The 14,735-nt window shown below is 38.9% G+C and overlaps 1 protein-coding gene across 4 annotated transcripts in view; it reads left to right on the top strand.

Moving 5' to 3' along the window:
• CRYL1 (crystallin lambda 1) overlaps positions 1-14,735 on the top strand; it is a 60,866-nt gene that overhangs the window by 26,430 nt on the left and 19,701 nt on the right. For 3 of the 4 annotated variants that reach the window (XM_040583508.1, XM_040583505.1, XM_040583506.1), the window contains 2 exons: positions 2,362-2,523; positions 6,647-6,841. In XM_040583508.1, the coding sequence (XP_040439442.1) occupies positions 2,362-2,523; positions 6,647-6,841 (357 nt within the window). The remainder of the gene's footprint in view (positions 1-2,361; positions 2,524-6,646; positions 6,842-14,735) is intronic. The other variant, XM_040583509.1, reaches the window with a different exon arrangement.

Genomic DNA, 14,735 nt, shown 5'->3' on the forward strand with positions numbered 1-14,735 from the left:
AAATACAGGTAAATGAAGTTGTGCGCTTAGATGAATGTGGACACACGTGGGAGCACAGATGGTGGGTAGCATGGTGGGAGAGGCCTGTACGAAAACAAAGAGACGCTGCATTTAAACAGGGAAAACTCTGTAGCTTTCCATGTACTAGCATTTGAGGGTTGTGTCATTTAAGTGTAACTTTTTAATGGGGGCAGCTAAACCTTGCCTTGTATTGGTGTTGTCTGCTAATAAGAGAGTCTAGTATGTGTTTATTTTTGTGTAGTTCTTTAAGAGTTCATAGGCTGGTCAAATACTGCTGTGTGTTCTCTGAACATGTATTTGAATAGTGTAATGTCTGTTACCTTTAAGCCTTTAATTCAATGCAACTCTTCCAGGGGGTGGGTTTGAAAAATTAACTGTTGTGTTCTGATCAGGCAATTAAAAAAGATGTCTATAAAGTTTAAATTGGAAGTCAGATTAGTAGCAACCTTGTTCAGGTGCTCAGGCCTTGGAATAAAAGCGTATTGTTCACTGTAAACGAGAAGTATGATCTCTACAAAAAGGGCACAGAAATATACAGTGTCACTTAAAATGCGTAGAGGTGTATGCTAACCTTTTTACACTGATTCTTTGAGAAAGACTGTGGTAGCTTTAAAACTTACCTTATCTGCTCACTGTTTGATCTTCTCTTTCTCAGGGTAAACAGAATAGCTTCAGACCTCTCCAGGCTCCATAACTGACAGCAAGCGAGGTTCTTGTTTAATGGATTGTTTAGAGCTTAATTTTCCCCCTGTTCTTCAGGGAATTGGTGTCTCTGAGAAAATAATTGCATGCTTGAGGACAGAAACTTTATTGCAGTGGTCCAACAACCTGAATACAATTGTGACACTATACAAGTAACTTCAAGCAAATAGCCCATTCAGAAACCTTATGTAACCGTAGCAGGCTTGAGTTTCCAGCAGATTTCAGTTTGCCTTTTTGGTTATCATCTGATGTGAGAGGAGGCTTAGAGTTTCAAGTTCACAACCCTATTCAGAGCAACTCTTTTATTAGCTTGAACAGTATCTGCAGAATTCTCTCCAACTTTGGCTTTACTAAAAGAAACTATTTAAACTTAACCAACAAGGAGGGATCCTGGAATTATAAGCAAAGTATCATTTTGTTTTGATAAGGCTGTCTTATTACTTTGGGCTCTATCTGGAGTTCTTAAATGACCCTGGTTATCACGTCTGCATCGTGGAACTTCTAGTACTGTTCCACACAACTTGCTTATTTTTTAAGATTTCAAATTACTTTTAATCCATTTACTGGCCCTGAGCATATATCTGCCAGAGTCTGTCTGAAGCTGCAGGTATTAAATGCACATTTTAGGTTATATTAAATATATAGTCTTTTCCCCGACCCTCATGTACAATTCAGCATGACAGGTGGGAATAGGTTAGAGCTGGAAAAGAGTGGGTATTTTCTGTGTGTTGTAAAGCTGAAGTTTTGCAAGTTTATATCCTGTTTGGATTTTTTTTAAACCTTTCCAAGAAAAACCCAGAAAACAAGCTGGCTTTGTTCCCCTGTTTTCTTCTCGTAGATAGAAGTCTTTCCTGTTGATTGTGGGGAGATCCACTGTAGTTACTCTACCATGTCCTTGTTGTTCCCAGACTGGTGGACTCCATGCTTTCCTTCAGGTAGCTCCTGGGGATAACTTTGAAATTCTAATGACTGTAGAGTGTAGCTCTTGGCTCATACATGTGAAATTTCACACAATACTGCAGAGCTGAACATGCTCAATAGCTTTGTGAGAAGTTCTGATAGTATGCATTCTACTTCAGAAATCTTTCTTGGAGTTGAAATGAATAGAGGAATAGAGATGTTTAAGCTTTTTAAGTGTGAGGGTCACTGAGAGTTGTTTCAGTGCAGGTTCCAGAACTGTACCTTGGAATCTCCTGCCATAGTACTGTAAATTCATTGTCTTTTGAGATGCACCTATTTATTTCCATCTTGTCTGAGAGAATATGGACTTCTGTCATGTGGGAGTCTCTTAAAAAACAAACAAAAAAATGCGACCAGGTCTTATTCCTCCATACTATGTTATCTCTGCATGAGTAGAAGTCTGTGTTTTAGACAAAGCAGAACCATTTGTTGTGCGTGGAATCTCCTGTGGTACAAGGTGATCCATCTTCTAATATAGAGAAACTCTAGGGTTTTCCATTCCTTTATATGTGGGAAGGTATTTTTGTGATATGACTTAGCATTATATGTAGGCTGATAAAAATAGGTGGCTTGTGCTGTGTTCCTAGATGCCAAGGTGGGATCAGTGAAATCTGAAATACATGGGTAAATACTATTGAACTAGAAGACTTCTAATACTGGTTTTTGTTTATATTCCAGGAGTGCACTCCAGAGAGCCTGGAACTGAAAAAGAAGATTTTCAGTCAGTTAGATCTTATTGTTGGTGACAATGTTATCTTGAGCAGCTCAACCTCTTGTCTCTTACCCAGCAAATTGTTCACTGGCCTTAAACATGTTAAGCAGTGTATTGTGTCACATCCTGTAAGTATGATGGCATGTTTTGTTTTTGTAGTAGTAGTAGTATTACAGGTGTTTAACTAAACTGCATCCCAGACTCTTCCCTGCAGGCTAAGAGATACAGAAGGATATTTGAGTGCTTGTGTGTCATTGTTAGTGTGCATTGTTAGGGGCCTGACTTCTCTGAAAAGCTTTAGTCTGGTCATTCTGTGATCAGCAGCATCTACTAAATTGAGAGGATATATGCATGTTTCATACTGTTGGCTCAAGGTATGTTCTGTGTAAGCTGTTGTGCTCATATTGTTGTGAGTTACTCAAGACTGCTGGCTCTCAAAATGGAGGAATTCTGTGTTTTGAAGACAAACCTATAAAATTCCCTACTTTCTGCTTGTGGCATTGTTAGTCTTTTCTAGTGTCCCTTCAGCTGCTGTTGGATAACCTTAAGGATCCAAACAGTGAGCTGCATGTGCTTGTCAGGTAATGTCGATGAAAGATGGGAGCTTTTGTCTCTGGTTTCATCCGACCTCTGATGCAGAAGCAGGTATGCCTAAAGAGGAAAAGCAGGTGGATGAAGTAGAACAAATTGTACTTGGGGCTGAATTTTTATGTTTTGTGACCAGCTGGGACAGGGCAGTGATGCAGTAATGACATGACTAGAGGTGGCAGCAGAACCTCGAAAGGCTGAGAAGCACTTGTGAGCCTCTGTAGAGGTTTATGTGGGGCTGCCAGGCAGCAGTTTATCACATCTCTCCTCAGCATGGCAGAGCATTTTGTCTTGATCACTGGGATTCTTACTGCTTCCGTTTTCTACTCCTCAATAGCTAATGAATTTGTAAGCCTAATGTTAGTCTGGTGTTTGACAGATGAGTTAAGAGGACTGTTATGAAGGTTTGCAGAATCTGGAGAAAGGTACTGCTCTGCTGTCTGCAATTTGATGACTACATATTTTTTCTCCCGGGCATCCCTCGGAGTGTAAAGTAAATGTTAATTCCCTGGGCATACTTAAGAGTGGCAGTGTGAATACAAAAATACAGCACTACTTTAATGTCTCTGTAGCTGCCTGTAGCCTAATGCTGTAGCGTTGAAGCATTTGGTCAGTCCCTTCCTGATGCTCCCCCACCATCACCACTGTGCGTTGGGTGAGTGGAAGCAAAAGGAACAAAAGGATTGGTCTCTTTGTTTTCAACCCCCCCCTTTTTTTTTTTATAATTAAAAGGAAAAAAATATACACTTCAAATTACATATCTGTGCCTACATTTAGTCTTTCTCCAGTCTAAAATTCAGTAGTTTCTTATCTCGTATTTCCAGGGTTGTAACTTTCTGTAGCGCAAGAGAAGAAATAATGTCTCTTCTAGACTTTTGTATTAAGTAACTATAGCTATGATCTATTTTTTTTTAACCAATTCCTGGGCTTCTGCCTATTCTCTGGCTGCTCGTCAGTCTTTGATTTTAGTTACTCTTTCTTACTGTTTTCCTGAGTTGGTACATACCAGTTAACTTGTTTTGTTTAGTCTGAGCTGCAGTCTTTAAAGGAGCCACTTCTGAAACCAGGTTTTATCAGATCTAGAAAAGGTAGCTAGTCCCTCTGTAAACATTGTCTAGGTTGCTGTTGTAAGGACATATGTATTTTCCAAAGTAAATACTCGAGTGCCTTAAAATATCTAATTGTTCTGAAATGGCTTTGAAGGGCAAGTCAGACTGTTTTCTTAGTAATTTCAGATTCACTCAAAGGGGAGTCTACTGGAGAAGCTGTGCACTAGTGTACTTTTCCAGGGGCCTTTGTGCATCTGTTATATCAGGAAACATGCTTGCTTTGTAGTAGTTACTGGCTCTTGGTGGTTTTTGGTTTAACCATGTCCTTACTAACGTCTTGAACATGACAGCAGGACATTGGGAATGGTGGCTGCAGGAAGCAAGCAGCTCTGGAAGATACTGTGAAAACAAGAATTGTAGAATTTGATATACCAGAAAAATTAAAAGCTAGAGTTGTAAAGCCTCTGGCACAGGTGAGCGTGTTGAGGAGAAATGAAATGAAATGCCCAAAGGGCAGAAAGGAGCTCATCCCTTTGCTTAACAGCAATAGGTTCAGTAATTAGAAAAAATGAATGAAATCCCATAGCACAGATGTATGATAGGCATGCACACAATGCTTGTGGGTACAGCTGTTCTCTGCAAGCAGTTTCAGGCAATGTATTGGTACAGGTCTTCTGCAGAGCAGTTGATTTCTCATGTACTGTATATGCCTGCTACGTCACACAGCTAGAAATATGGAGCTTGAAGGGTCTGTGCTATTGAGCGAAGTCCTTGCTGTACAGGAAACTATGTAATCAAATCACCTTAAAAATGTATTAAGCTGTATCTGTTAGTGGTTTGGTTTGTGTTTTTTTTTTAACTCCACTACTCCCGTTGGAAGTTGTCTTCTAATTTTTGTTCCAATCTTATTAATAGTCCATTAAAATTAACTTGATGTTTGTTGGCAGCTGTTGTTTAACTTAATTATTTCTCTGCATTTACTTTGTCATAATTTTTCCTAGCTTTCATGTTTTTAGGGTAAGATAAACTCTTCTGCTCTCTGAAGAAAGGCTTCTCATTTTTAGAAATATCCCCCCCATCCCATGCCCCATTTAATCCAGCTATTACTACTTCTAGTTTTCACCAACATCTGTTCTCTCACTCCTAAAAAATATTGTCTTCCTAAGACTCATCATGAACACACCCATATACTCACTGTGCCAAGTTCATGAAATAGAATATTTCAGTAAGATGTCTGTCAACACTGATCTTGGAATAAATCTATAATAGCTTCAGTCTTTCTCAACAATTAACTTGCCCTCTTCCTCATTGGGACCTGTGATATACTTAAGGGTTAGAAAAGCCTTCAGTGAACGTCTTGGTGCTTGCAGTGTTTTGGGTCTTGCTACATTGCCTGGCACCACACCTGCAATGGTGTCCATCATGCTGTTCTTAGCGTTGGTGGTGGCACTGCCAAAGAAACTGACGTGAGAGAGGTTATGTTAGAACACAAGGCACTTTAAAGGGAATTAAGTGTGTTACATCAGCAGTTAGAGCAGTTGTAACCTGCGTCAGGTTATGTGTTGGTCAGACTGTATGGTAAAGGGAACTGTGTAAGTGTTGAAAAGAAAGAACATGCAGAGAGGAAAGACTGTTTGCACGTTGATGTGATTAAATCCTGTGCTTGCATTTACATGAGCACAGTTAAGGGCAGTTGACTAAAAGGGAGCATGGTGAAAGAATCAGTATGTAATTACCATTCTTTGAATGTCAGTGTTGTTTCTAATAGAAGGAGCTAACATCATAAATTGCTGTTGTCTGAAAACTAGACTGAGAGCTGAGTTTAACACTTTAAGAATATGGCTGGAGGACTGCTACTTTTGGAAGGAGCATGCCAAGTTACTGCCTGCAATACTATGACCTGAAGACCTTTTAGCGGTTTCTATGGTGTTCTTTAGAATTTTTTATTTATTACTTCAAAAATACATGACACAAAGGTCTTTACTTGATGTGAAATTACATTTGGGAAGACTCAGGGAGAGGTAATTTTTTTTTTTTTAGGTAGGTACAGTGTTTGAAGGTAACCTGTTCTGCAACTTTTTCACAGTATGTTTTATGTGATATCTGTTAAAGATTTCTGTGTTTAGCCTATATTTACAGGCTTGGGCCAGTAGCAGCTTATCTATTAAGTGTTGCATCTTACAGGTGGTGTTTAGCAATAATTTTATTACAGAGTTCCTGAATATCAAAAAGGAATTGCCTTGGGTTTTTTAGAAAGACAGGTGGTGACCAAATATCTTACAACAAACAGTCTGAGTATTGAGAAAACATCAGTTACTCAAGTGAGCATAAAATCTTCCAGTACTGTTTGAGTGCTGTCGTTTTTAGTGTAGCTCCATGGACTTTGTTGGGGTTAAACGGAGTTAAATTTAATGCAAGATTAAATATTTTTTAAAATTTGAATTAATGCACCAGGTTTTATTGGATTGTTCAAGTTTTTCAGGGTCTGAAGATCAGGCTTGCTGTGTTCACTGGAAAATATCCATGCTAGTAGCAAGCTATGAGGATGCTTTATATTAACTTGTTTTGTTAATCTGTTGATAGTTGATATTCTTCTTTTGTATTTCTTCTTGAGGTAAACCCACCTTACTTTGTGCCGTTGGTTGAAATTGTTCCTCATCCAGAAACAGATCCTTCTACTACAGAAACAACATATGCCCTGATGAAGAAGATTGGTCAGTCTCCTGTCAAACTAAACAGAGAAATTGAGGGATTTGTTCTGAATCGGCTCCAGTATGCAGTGATAAGTGAAGCCTGGAGGCTTGTGGGTGTATGTATATTTTTTTTTTCTGATTTCTACACACACACTGCCAGTTTTGTAGATGTGACAAGCAAGATTGTATATTTAAATTTCCCCTAAACTTGTTATCTTTGTTAAACTGTCCCTTATGAACGTGAAATATGTACTAACATGTAAATTAACAGTAAGAAGCAATGCCAGTTATAAATAGCAAAGACAGACAAACCCAAAGTGATATGGTTGTAACAACTATTCTTTATTCTGCTTTCTTTTCAGAATATTGTCATTTTCAGGGCAATCTAAGGAACAATCTTAAAAGCATAGAAACCAAAGTAGTGATTTTTCTTTTTTTCTAGGTTGTCTCATAATTTCCTGTTATTTTCTGAATGTTGCTGGCCTGCTGTACAGTGGTTATGAAAATAATATTTTAAATGGGTTTCTCTTTGGCCTTTCAGGAATTGCACTCACAATTTCAACAGTTATTTGATACTTGTAGGTAAAGACAGATTTCTCCTCCTCCTGCCCATTCAGACTTCTAGCTGAGAATCATTTGTTTGTGCCCCTTCAGCTTTTCCCACAGTTACCTTTTCTGTGCTGCAAGGTCTGATCTTTCATCAGGAAGAGCTGAATTATGAGTCTATTGCTATTCTGTTGAGAAGAGATTCAGCTGGGCTTGAGCAGGACTTAATTTTTTCATGGAAAATGTTTTGATTTTTCAAGTGTTTGAAACAACCATTCACACAAATACAGTTAAAGATCATTCAACTAACGTGTTGTTAACATAAGCAAAGCAACTTTTTCCAAAGCAGTATCTAAACATAGTTGCTGAACTGATTTTGCTTACCTGTAGTTAGCTACAACAATATGAAGGATGTGGTGAATAATAATAAGTAAAACAATCTTGTTAGGAAGGAACTGACCTCCTTTTGGATATTTCTTTAAATTAAAAAAAAAAGTTTATATTATTAAAAAAGTGAATAGTAAGTCTTAAGTATATGATAAGAAAAACCCCTTCAGAAAGCTGTAGTAATGTTGAAAGACAGAGGATAGAAAGGATAGTAATCTAAATTATTTTTGAAACCATAATAACACTGGTGAAAAAAAAGATTTTTGAGAATAAAAATGTAAAAACAACTACTAAAAAATGTGAACAAGGAAGGTGAGTAAGTCCATGGGTAAAAAGCTAGCTGAACTGCAATGTTCACTCTTCAGGAGGTTTCCACACAGTAACCTTTCTGTGAAAGGAAGGGATTTGTCATAGAACAGGTCATGCTAAGAACAAGATTTTTGGAGGAGGAAAGAGTAAATGACTAATGACAGACTATGAAGGAGAAATGGAACTTATGCAAGAACCCCAAAACTCAAATATCAAGTTGATGAAATACTGATTTAGGCACATTTTTACACAACAATTAGTATAATACTGCAGAAATGGAAACCAGCACTTACAGCTTAGCTCTTTTTAAAACTAGTTCAAAGAGTCATTGGGAAACTGGACCAGTAAGTCTGTATGTGTAGGTATATTGATACAGTGCTCTTGGTCAGCACAGGTATCCAGGGAAGTAATGCCTCAAAAATCTAGTAGGATTCTTTCATGTCTCTGAAAAGCATGAACTGAACTACAGAAGTGGCTGCCATAGAAATCTATGATGCTAAAAATATGAATGGATTCAGGGAACATTTAGACATGTTCATGTTACAGGAAGACTGCAGAAGCAAGCAACCTCCAGTTGTCAGTCTCAAAGACTGGACTGCTGGGAGCTGAGGCAGTATATATCATAGAAAGTATCACTCTCTATTTGGTTTTCTTACACTCTTTATGGAAAGAGTGTAAGAACACTTCCTGGGCTACTGTTGGAAAAAGTGGTATTGATCTGAGGTGACCTTTCAGTATGAACCTGTATGGATGCTTTTGTGTTGGGTGGTGGTGTGTGGATTGTAACAAAATAGTGCTTGAAGGACTGACAGGTAACGAAAGTTACTTTTGTTGTGCATCATCAAAGTTTTCAAGTTGTTCTGTTTTTGTATAATTTTATTGCATTTCGGGCAAAACCACATTTAAACCCTAACAACTTTGATGGCTGTATTTCCATTCCAAAAGCCTGGACAAATAGCAGCTATCAAAGGTGTATAGTTTCAGCTGTGTGACTTCGGGCTACACACTGCCTTTGATGAGAGGAGAAGCACTGCAGTTAGGTGAAAGCTGCTGGCCTTGGGCAGTTTCTGTGTTTCTACTGTTGTGCTGCCAACTTTGTCATTTTTATTGCAAGTCATGTTCTTTTGGTGTTTTCCACTTTCAAAGTGAGGAAAAATAATTTTTGCTTCTGATTAAGTCACTTTTCAGTTCTTGCTGTTGAAAATGTCAGTCTTTGAGAGGCTCCTAAAAATCAAGTTTTACTTGCATTGATTTCTTCTGGTAAGATAATCTATCTGAAAGATAAACTATGAATATTAGCAGGAGAGACATATCAGTAAAGCATTCTTGTCCACAAAAGGATTAATAGTGTAGTCATTTTGGTTAGATACATAAATTGTTTATATTGCATGAGGCAACCCAAGTCAACTTGGATGCAGAGCACTGATGTTCTTATACCACAGTATTCATAAGTAGTTTTATTTTTATGCTAATCATCGTATATTGCTTTTGACTACTGTAAAAGAACACTGAGACAGAACCGTAAAAGATAGTTTCAAGCTTACTTGTTTTATTAGTGGTTGTAAAGGTCTGAACAAGAATCTTTGTATGCCTACAGTTAGCATCATGAACTGATTGGTGCTCCTATTTCTGTTATAAGTTTTATTTAATTTTAACATGGAGAGTGCCTGAGAAAAATCTGTGCTGTTGCTGGAGGACTCTTGTATTTGCACTGCACTGTGTCAGTTCTTTGCCACATAACAAGGACATAAACATTTCAGATATAAATGCTATGTGTGAGCTAGGAGAGAAGCATAACAGCAATCTCCCAAGTGTTTTGAAGCCCCTTTATGTAAACAACTATCTGCTTTTTTGAGGACTCTGCTGAGATGCAGGCTTGGAAGTTCTCATCTGCGTCCTTGACACAGAAATATTTATAGTAATGGCAAAAGAATGATCTTACACATGTACATTTGTGCATGTATACTTTTATCAAAGCCCAAGTTCGGACACCTTTGCATGGACAGTCTCTTTTGGGGTTTCGTTTGGGTCCGTTGAGCTTACTTCATTCAAGAAACTGGTGGAAGCTTCTCTCATAGAAGCATTGATGTACTGTTAAAAAAGTCATTGGTGGCAGCGCAGACATGCAGGTACAGCTACACTGACAACGTTTATCTGGAAAACTTTAATTGCAGATGGACTGAGCAGCTTGCGGGGTGTGTTTTAGTTCCCAAATGTAGCTCAGCAACTGACAGCCTGCCAGTGTCTTTACATTAGCAGTACTGTGTTGGCATGTGTGATGGGTGGGGCATGGAGCAGGGATCCTACGATGGGAGAAGAGCTCTTAATGCAGAGCATGAACATGGGGCTGTGTAGAAAGCAATGTGGTAAATACAGCTGCTTGCTGGACGATGTGTGGGGCTCACCAACTTTTGTCATGTGGGTTCAAGTGTAGGGGAGAGGCTAATGCAGCCAGGGATCTGAGGTAAGGCACTGCCAGCAGGTTGGGTTCAGTCCCTGACTATATGGTGCTCAAATTGCATGTGGGCATGGATGCTGGAGCAGAGAGAGAAGTGTAATTCAGGGCAAAGCGATGAAAGTAGCAATGAGTAACTGGGTATACAGTTTGTCTTTGCTAAAGGTGCTGGGGTCCGCAGGAGCATACACAGGGAGGCTGGAAGTTTGAAGCTGGGCGCACACACACAAAAAAAATATGCTGCGAATGTAGGACTGGGCCAAATGTGAGAGCAGAAAGTAGGGATTTAAGGTGGTGAAAAATTAGGAGGCCTGAAGGTTAGGATCCCAATTTGTAGGAAAGTAGGAGGATGAAAACTTGTTTGGAGACATGAAGTTGGGTGCTGAGAACTTTCACCGTGTGGATAATGAGGAAAGTGGGTTTAAGGATGCAGTAGTTCCACTTTACAAGAACTTAGAAGAAAAGGCCATAGATTGATTTATGTGCCTAGAAAGAATTCAAGCAAGTGCTCCCCTTTGAGGCAAGAGTGCTACAATGAGATGTTTCATTTTGGGTCTGAGTTAGTCTTGTGTGACAAGATGTTGTCATGCAAATGCTGAACATTGTTTTTACGTTCACGCAGGTGTTTGTGGCAGGAGCTTTTTGCATTAGTTATCTCTGTCTCTCCATGCTCCACATTTATTTTGTGAAAAAGCAGATAGTGGGAACACTCTGGTCATCCAGAAAATAACAGCCAGTTTCACGAACACTTTAGATCAGAAGTCTCAAACCTTACTCTGAATATCTAGGACTGTGTTTTTACTGTGGATTACTGAGTGGAATCTTACCTTGGTGAAATATTTTTCTAAGCATCACCTGGAATTTACAAGGAGGTCATGAAATACAGCAGTAGAGATAGTGAGGAGAGCATGGCAGTTTTTCAACCCTGATCTAATTTCAGAATTTCAGCTGCTTTTAAGAACCTGTTAGAACTACTTTGCTTGATGGATCCATATGATTAATGTCTTATGAGTCTCTATTTTTTACTGTATAAGCTTTTGATGCTGTCTTAATATATTTTTTTCTTTAAGACTGGGTTTTAATTTAGGTTATAGTCATCGTAAAAGACAAGAAGAATGGGCAGCCCTGCTATTTTTGTTAATCTTTTGGAAAATAAACAATCATGGTTTGGTATGTGTCCATTTTACTTTTTTCTTACAGTAATCAGGTGCATTGGCTTCAATCCCTACTTAATTTTCCTCTCCCTTCTCAGCTAACTAGCTTGGCAGTCTTTAAATGCTGGCAAGACTTTTAAAATTCCAAATTCCTTATTATTAATAATTGTGTTATAGCATTATCCAGAAGACCTTTCCAAAAGATCAAAGATAAGGTTAAACATCTAGTTACAGTGCCTCATAAAAGGGGGCTATCATAAAAGGAAGTTTAAAGGGCCAGGGAGAAAAACAGTGTTGATAGTATGTGTTTCTTACAGGGTGAGGTGAGTGAGGGTGTCATGGAAGAAGGAAGATAAGGGCCAGCAAGCTAAGGAGGTGTGAAGTGTGTAGGACAGCAAGTTTCTCAAACATGATGAAATGGAAAGAGATGGAGTTGGTAGAGAGGGATCTGGGAGAAAAGTCATATGCTCAGAATGACAGGACTGGAAAAAGATCTCATCAGGGCGTGAATGGAAGGGACTTGATTGAAGTGATAGAGAAGGGTGTAACAAATGCTGCTGAGAGAGAGTGCATGTATTAGTGGCAACCAAAAAGCCAATACTGGATTTGGGACATACAGAGGATGAAATGGCAAATTTGGAGAGTAAGTAGGTGGCCTGGAAGGGAGTGGACTCCAAAATAACACTATAGACAAGCTGGAACTGAGTAGGAGAATAAGGTGAGTTGGTAGGATGAGAAAAAGTAAGATTGTTTTTTTGGCCATGTCACATTTAATATGATTACAAACCAAGTCAGTGACAGAAGTTGCGATGTGGGTGTGACTCACAGATGTAAAGATTGTTGATTAAAACCCAGCAGGTTGGGTCAGAACCTAAAGGTGGAGACTGCAGAACTGCTACAGGTCTTTGGAAAAAGAGAAAAGGGTCCCTGCACAGTAAGAAGTGCTAATAAAATACTGAAGGAGTATTAGGACAGTACTGTGGCATCACAAGAAATTAAAATCTCCAGGAGGATGAGATTTTGATATATAAATGGTGTCAATAAGGAGTGGGAAGGATTCTGAGCTAGTCTAGTCCTTGAAGTTTGACTGGCTGTTGGTATCACTGAGGATATTGGTGAAATTTATTTTAAATTAAGATCTTAGTTCTGTAGCTGTGAAGGCTTCTGGTAAATTTCAACACACTTCCTTTTCCCTCTGATACGTGCTTGAGAGGATGTCTTATGTGTAGGGTTACCCAGGATGAAGAGGGTGAAAATCTCCTTGGGAGGATTGTTTCACACCTAGGCTTAATGAAACAGGGTTGGAACTCATTTACTTCTTAGCATAAACACCTATCCTTGTGGAAGACACCTTGCTGACCTTGCACCCACCCTGCTGAATCATTACACCAACATAGCTCCTTAACAGAAGTGGGAGTAGGGTTATTCCATAGGGGAGGATGGTCTAACTTGTTTCTTATTTATGTGTTTTTAATTTCTGAAGAGAAATAGTTAAAGGCTTTTCTTTAAGAGGGTCTTTGTGACAAGGAGAAACTGAGCTTGTGTATGGAATAATATATCCCTCAACTGGAGGGATACGTCATGTTTTCCTTCTGGTAGCAGCAATTTTTGCCTTTTAGCAGCTATAACCATAAAATTATGACTATGGTCAAAAGGTCAAGAGCAAAGCATTTGTCTCATGATTCTGAGGGTACCTGATCTTCAAATGTCAGTACCAAGGACTATGATATTAAAAAAAAAAAAAGTTTTAAATTTGTAAATTAATTTGCAATGATTCTGAAGCATTTCAAGAGCCTGTTAACTTTTTAATATTATGTTTACAGTTTTTAACTGCTGCTGTGGCTCAAATGCTTGTCTGGAACTTGTGGTTAATCTTTTGTTCACAAATCCATGTCAACCAGGAAGAAAGAAAAAAAAATACTCACCAAGCACAGCTTTACCAGCACAACTCATTGTTTGGTTGAAGCCCAGCAGAAGAGCACTTTTATTGACTTTGATGTTGTTCAGAAAAGTTGTGTTGCCTCGTCAAGGGAAAAAAAACTTCCACAGAATGTATGGTGCCTGTGTTACTTAAACTGACACTGGTCTGTAATCTGAATGCTGTCTGAGGTTTTCGTTTAGTCCTATCTTTATGCAGACCTTTCTGTCTGCCTCTAGGTGAGTTACTTTACCTTGCCTAAGCGTTACCTTTAAGTTGAAGAAAATAATGCTTCCTTATCCCTGCCATTTTTTGTCAAATTAAATTGTTACCAGAGCTCTGTGTTCCATATATGGCGGGTAGATCTTAACAATTACTTCATTTTCAAGATGGAGTTTGAAAGCCACCTGCAGCAGGGACTCAGCCAGGCTTATTTTTGATAGGAGCAATGCCTACTAACAGACTGAGGCTTGAGGCTGAGTCTTATAGAAGGCACTACTTAAACCTGAGATGAAGAAACTTGTTGTCTGTGACCCGCTGTAGAAGTTATGTTGGTCCTTGGCTTATAATTTTCTTTTAAAGTAACAGTAGATTGTGTAGTAGTTGAACACAGGAAGCACCACGGGGTGGGATTCAGCTCACTTAAGATGGGATTTCTAAAATGTGGACATTGGCATCCAAGCTCCTTACTCGTCTTTCAGTTGGTGAGGAGAATTAAGCCCTTTTAGGACACAACTCATCTTTCCTATTCTGGGTGCCTGCTTTAAGATGCTGATTTCCTTTTTCTCCCTAGTGTTTATAAAGAGAGTCTAGATGTCTAGCTCAGATGTCAATGTCTACAACAGGTCAGGAGAGCTGTCCTGTATGCCTGTAACTCGTATCTGATCGCTGTGTGATATAAAGGAACATTCAGACAGGGCTGTGCGAGAGGGAAATTTGACAGAAAAAGACATGTCTTTGGCCAGGCAGATGAGTACACATACTTGCATTCTGCAGCTCAAAGGGGCTTATGGAGAAAGAGGCACTGAGTGGGGAGAGCACCTCAAGGTAGGGTGAGAAGGCAAGTCAAGCAGTACAGCATCTCTTGCACCTTCCTAACCAGAAGTAAATGTTTTTTACGTCTCTGGGAATAAAGAAGACAAGTTCTTGAAACCAGGCTTTATCTGATGGAAGTAGTTAGAACAGGTCTTAGTAGGTGGAAAACAACCTTGTAAAATGAATATTATTTTTCTCAAGTAAAT

The sequence above is a fragment of the Falco naumanni genome, chromosome 2, assembly GCF_017639655.2.
Source record: "Falco naumanni isolate bFalNau1 chromosome 2, bFalNau1.pat, whole genome shotgun sequence".
Classification (NCBI taxonomy): Eukaryota; Metazoa; Chordata; class Aves; order Falconiformes; family Falconidae; genus Falco; species Falco naumanni.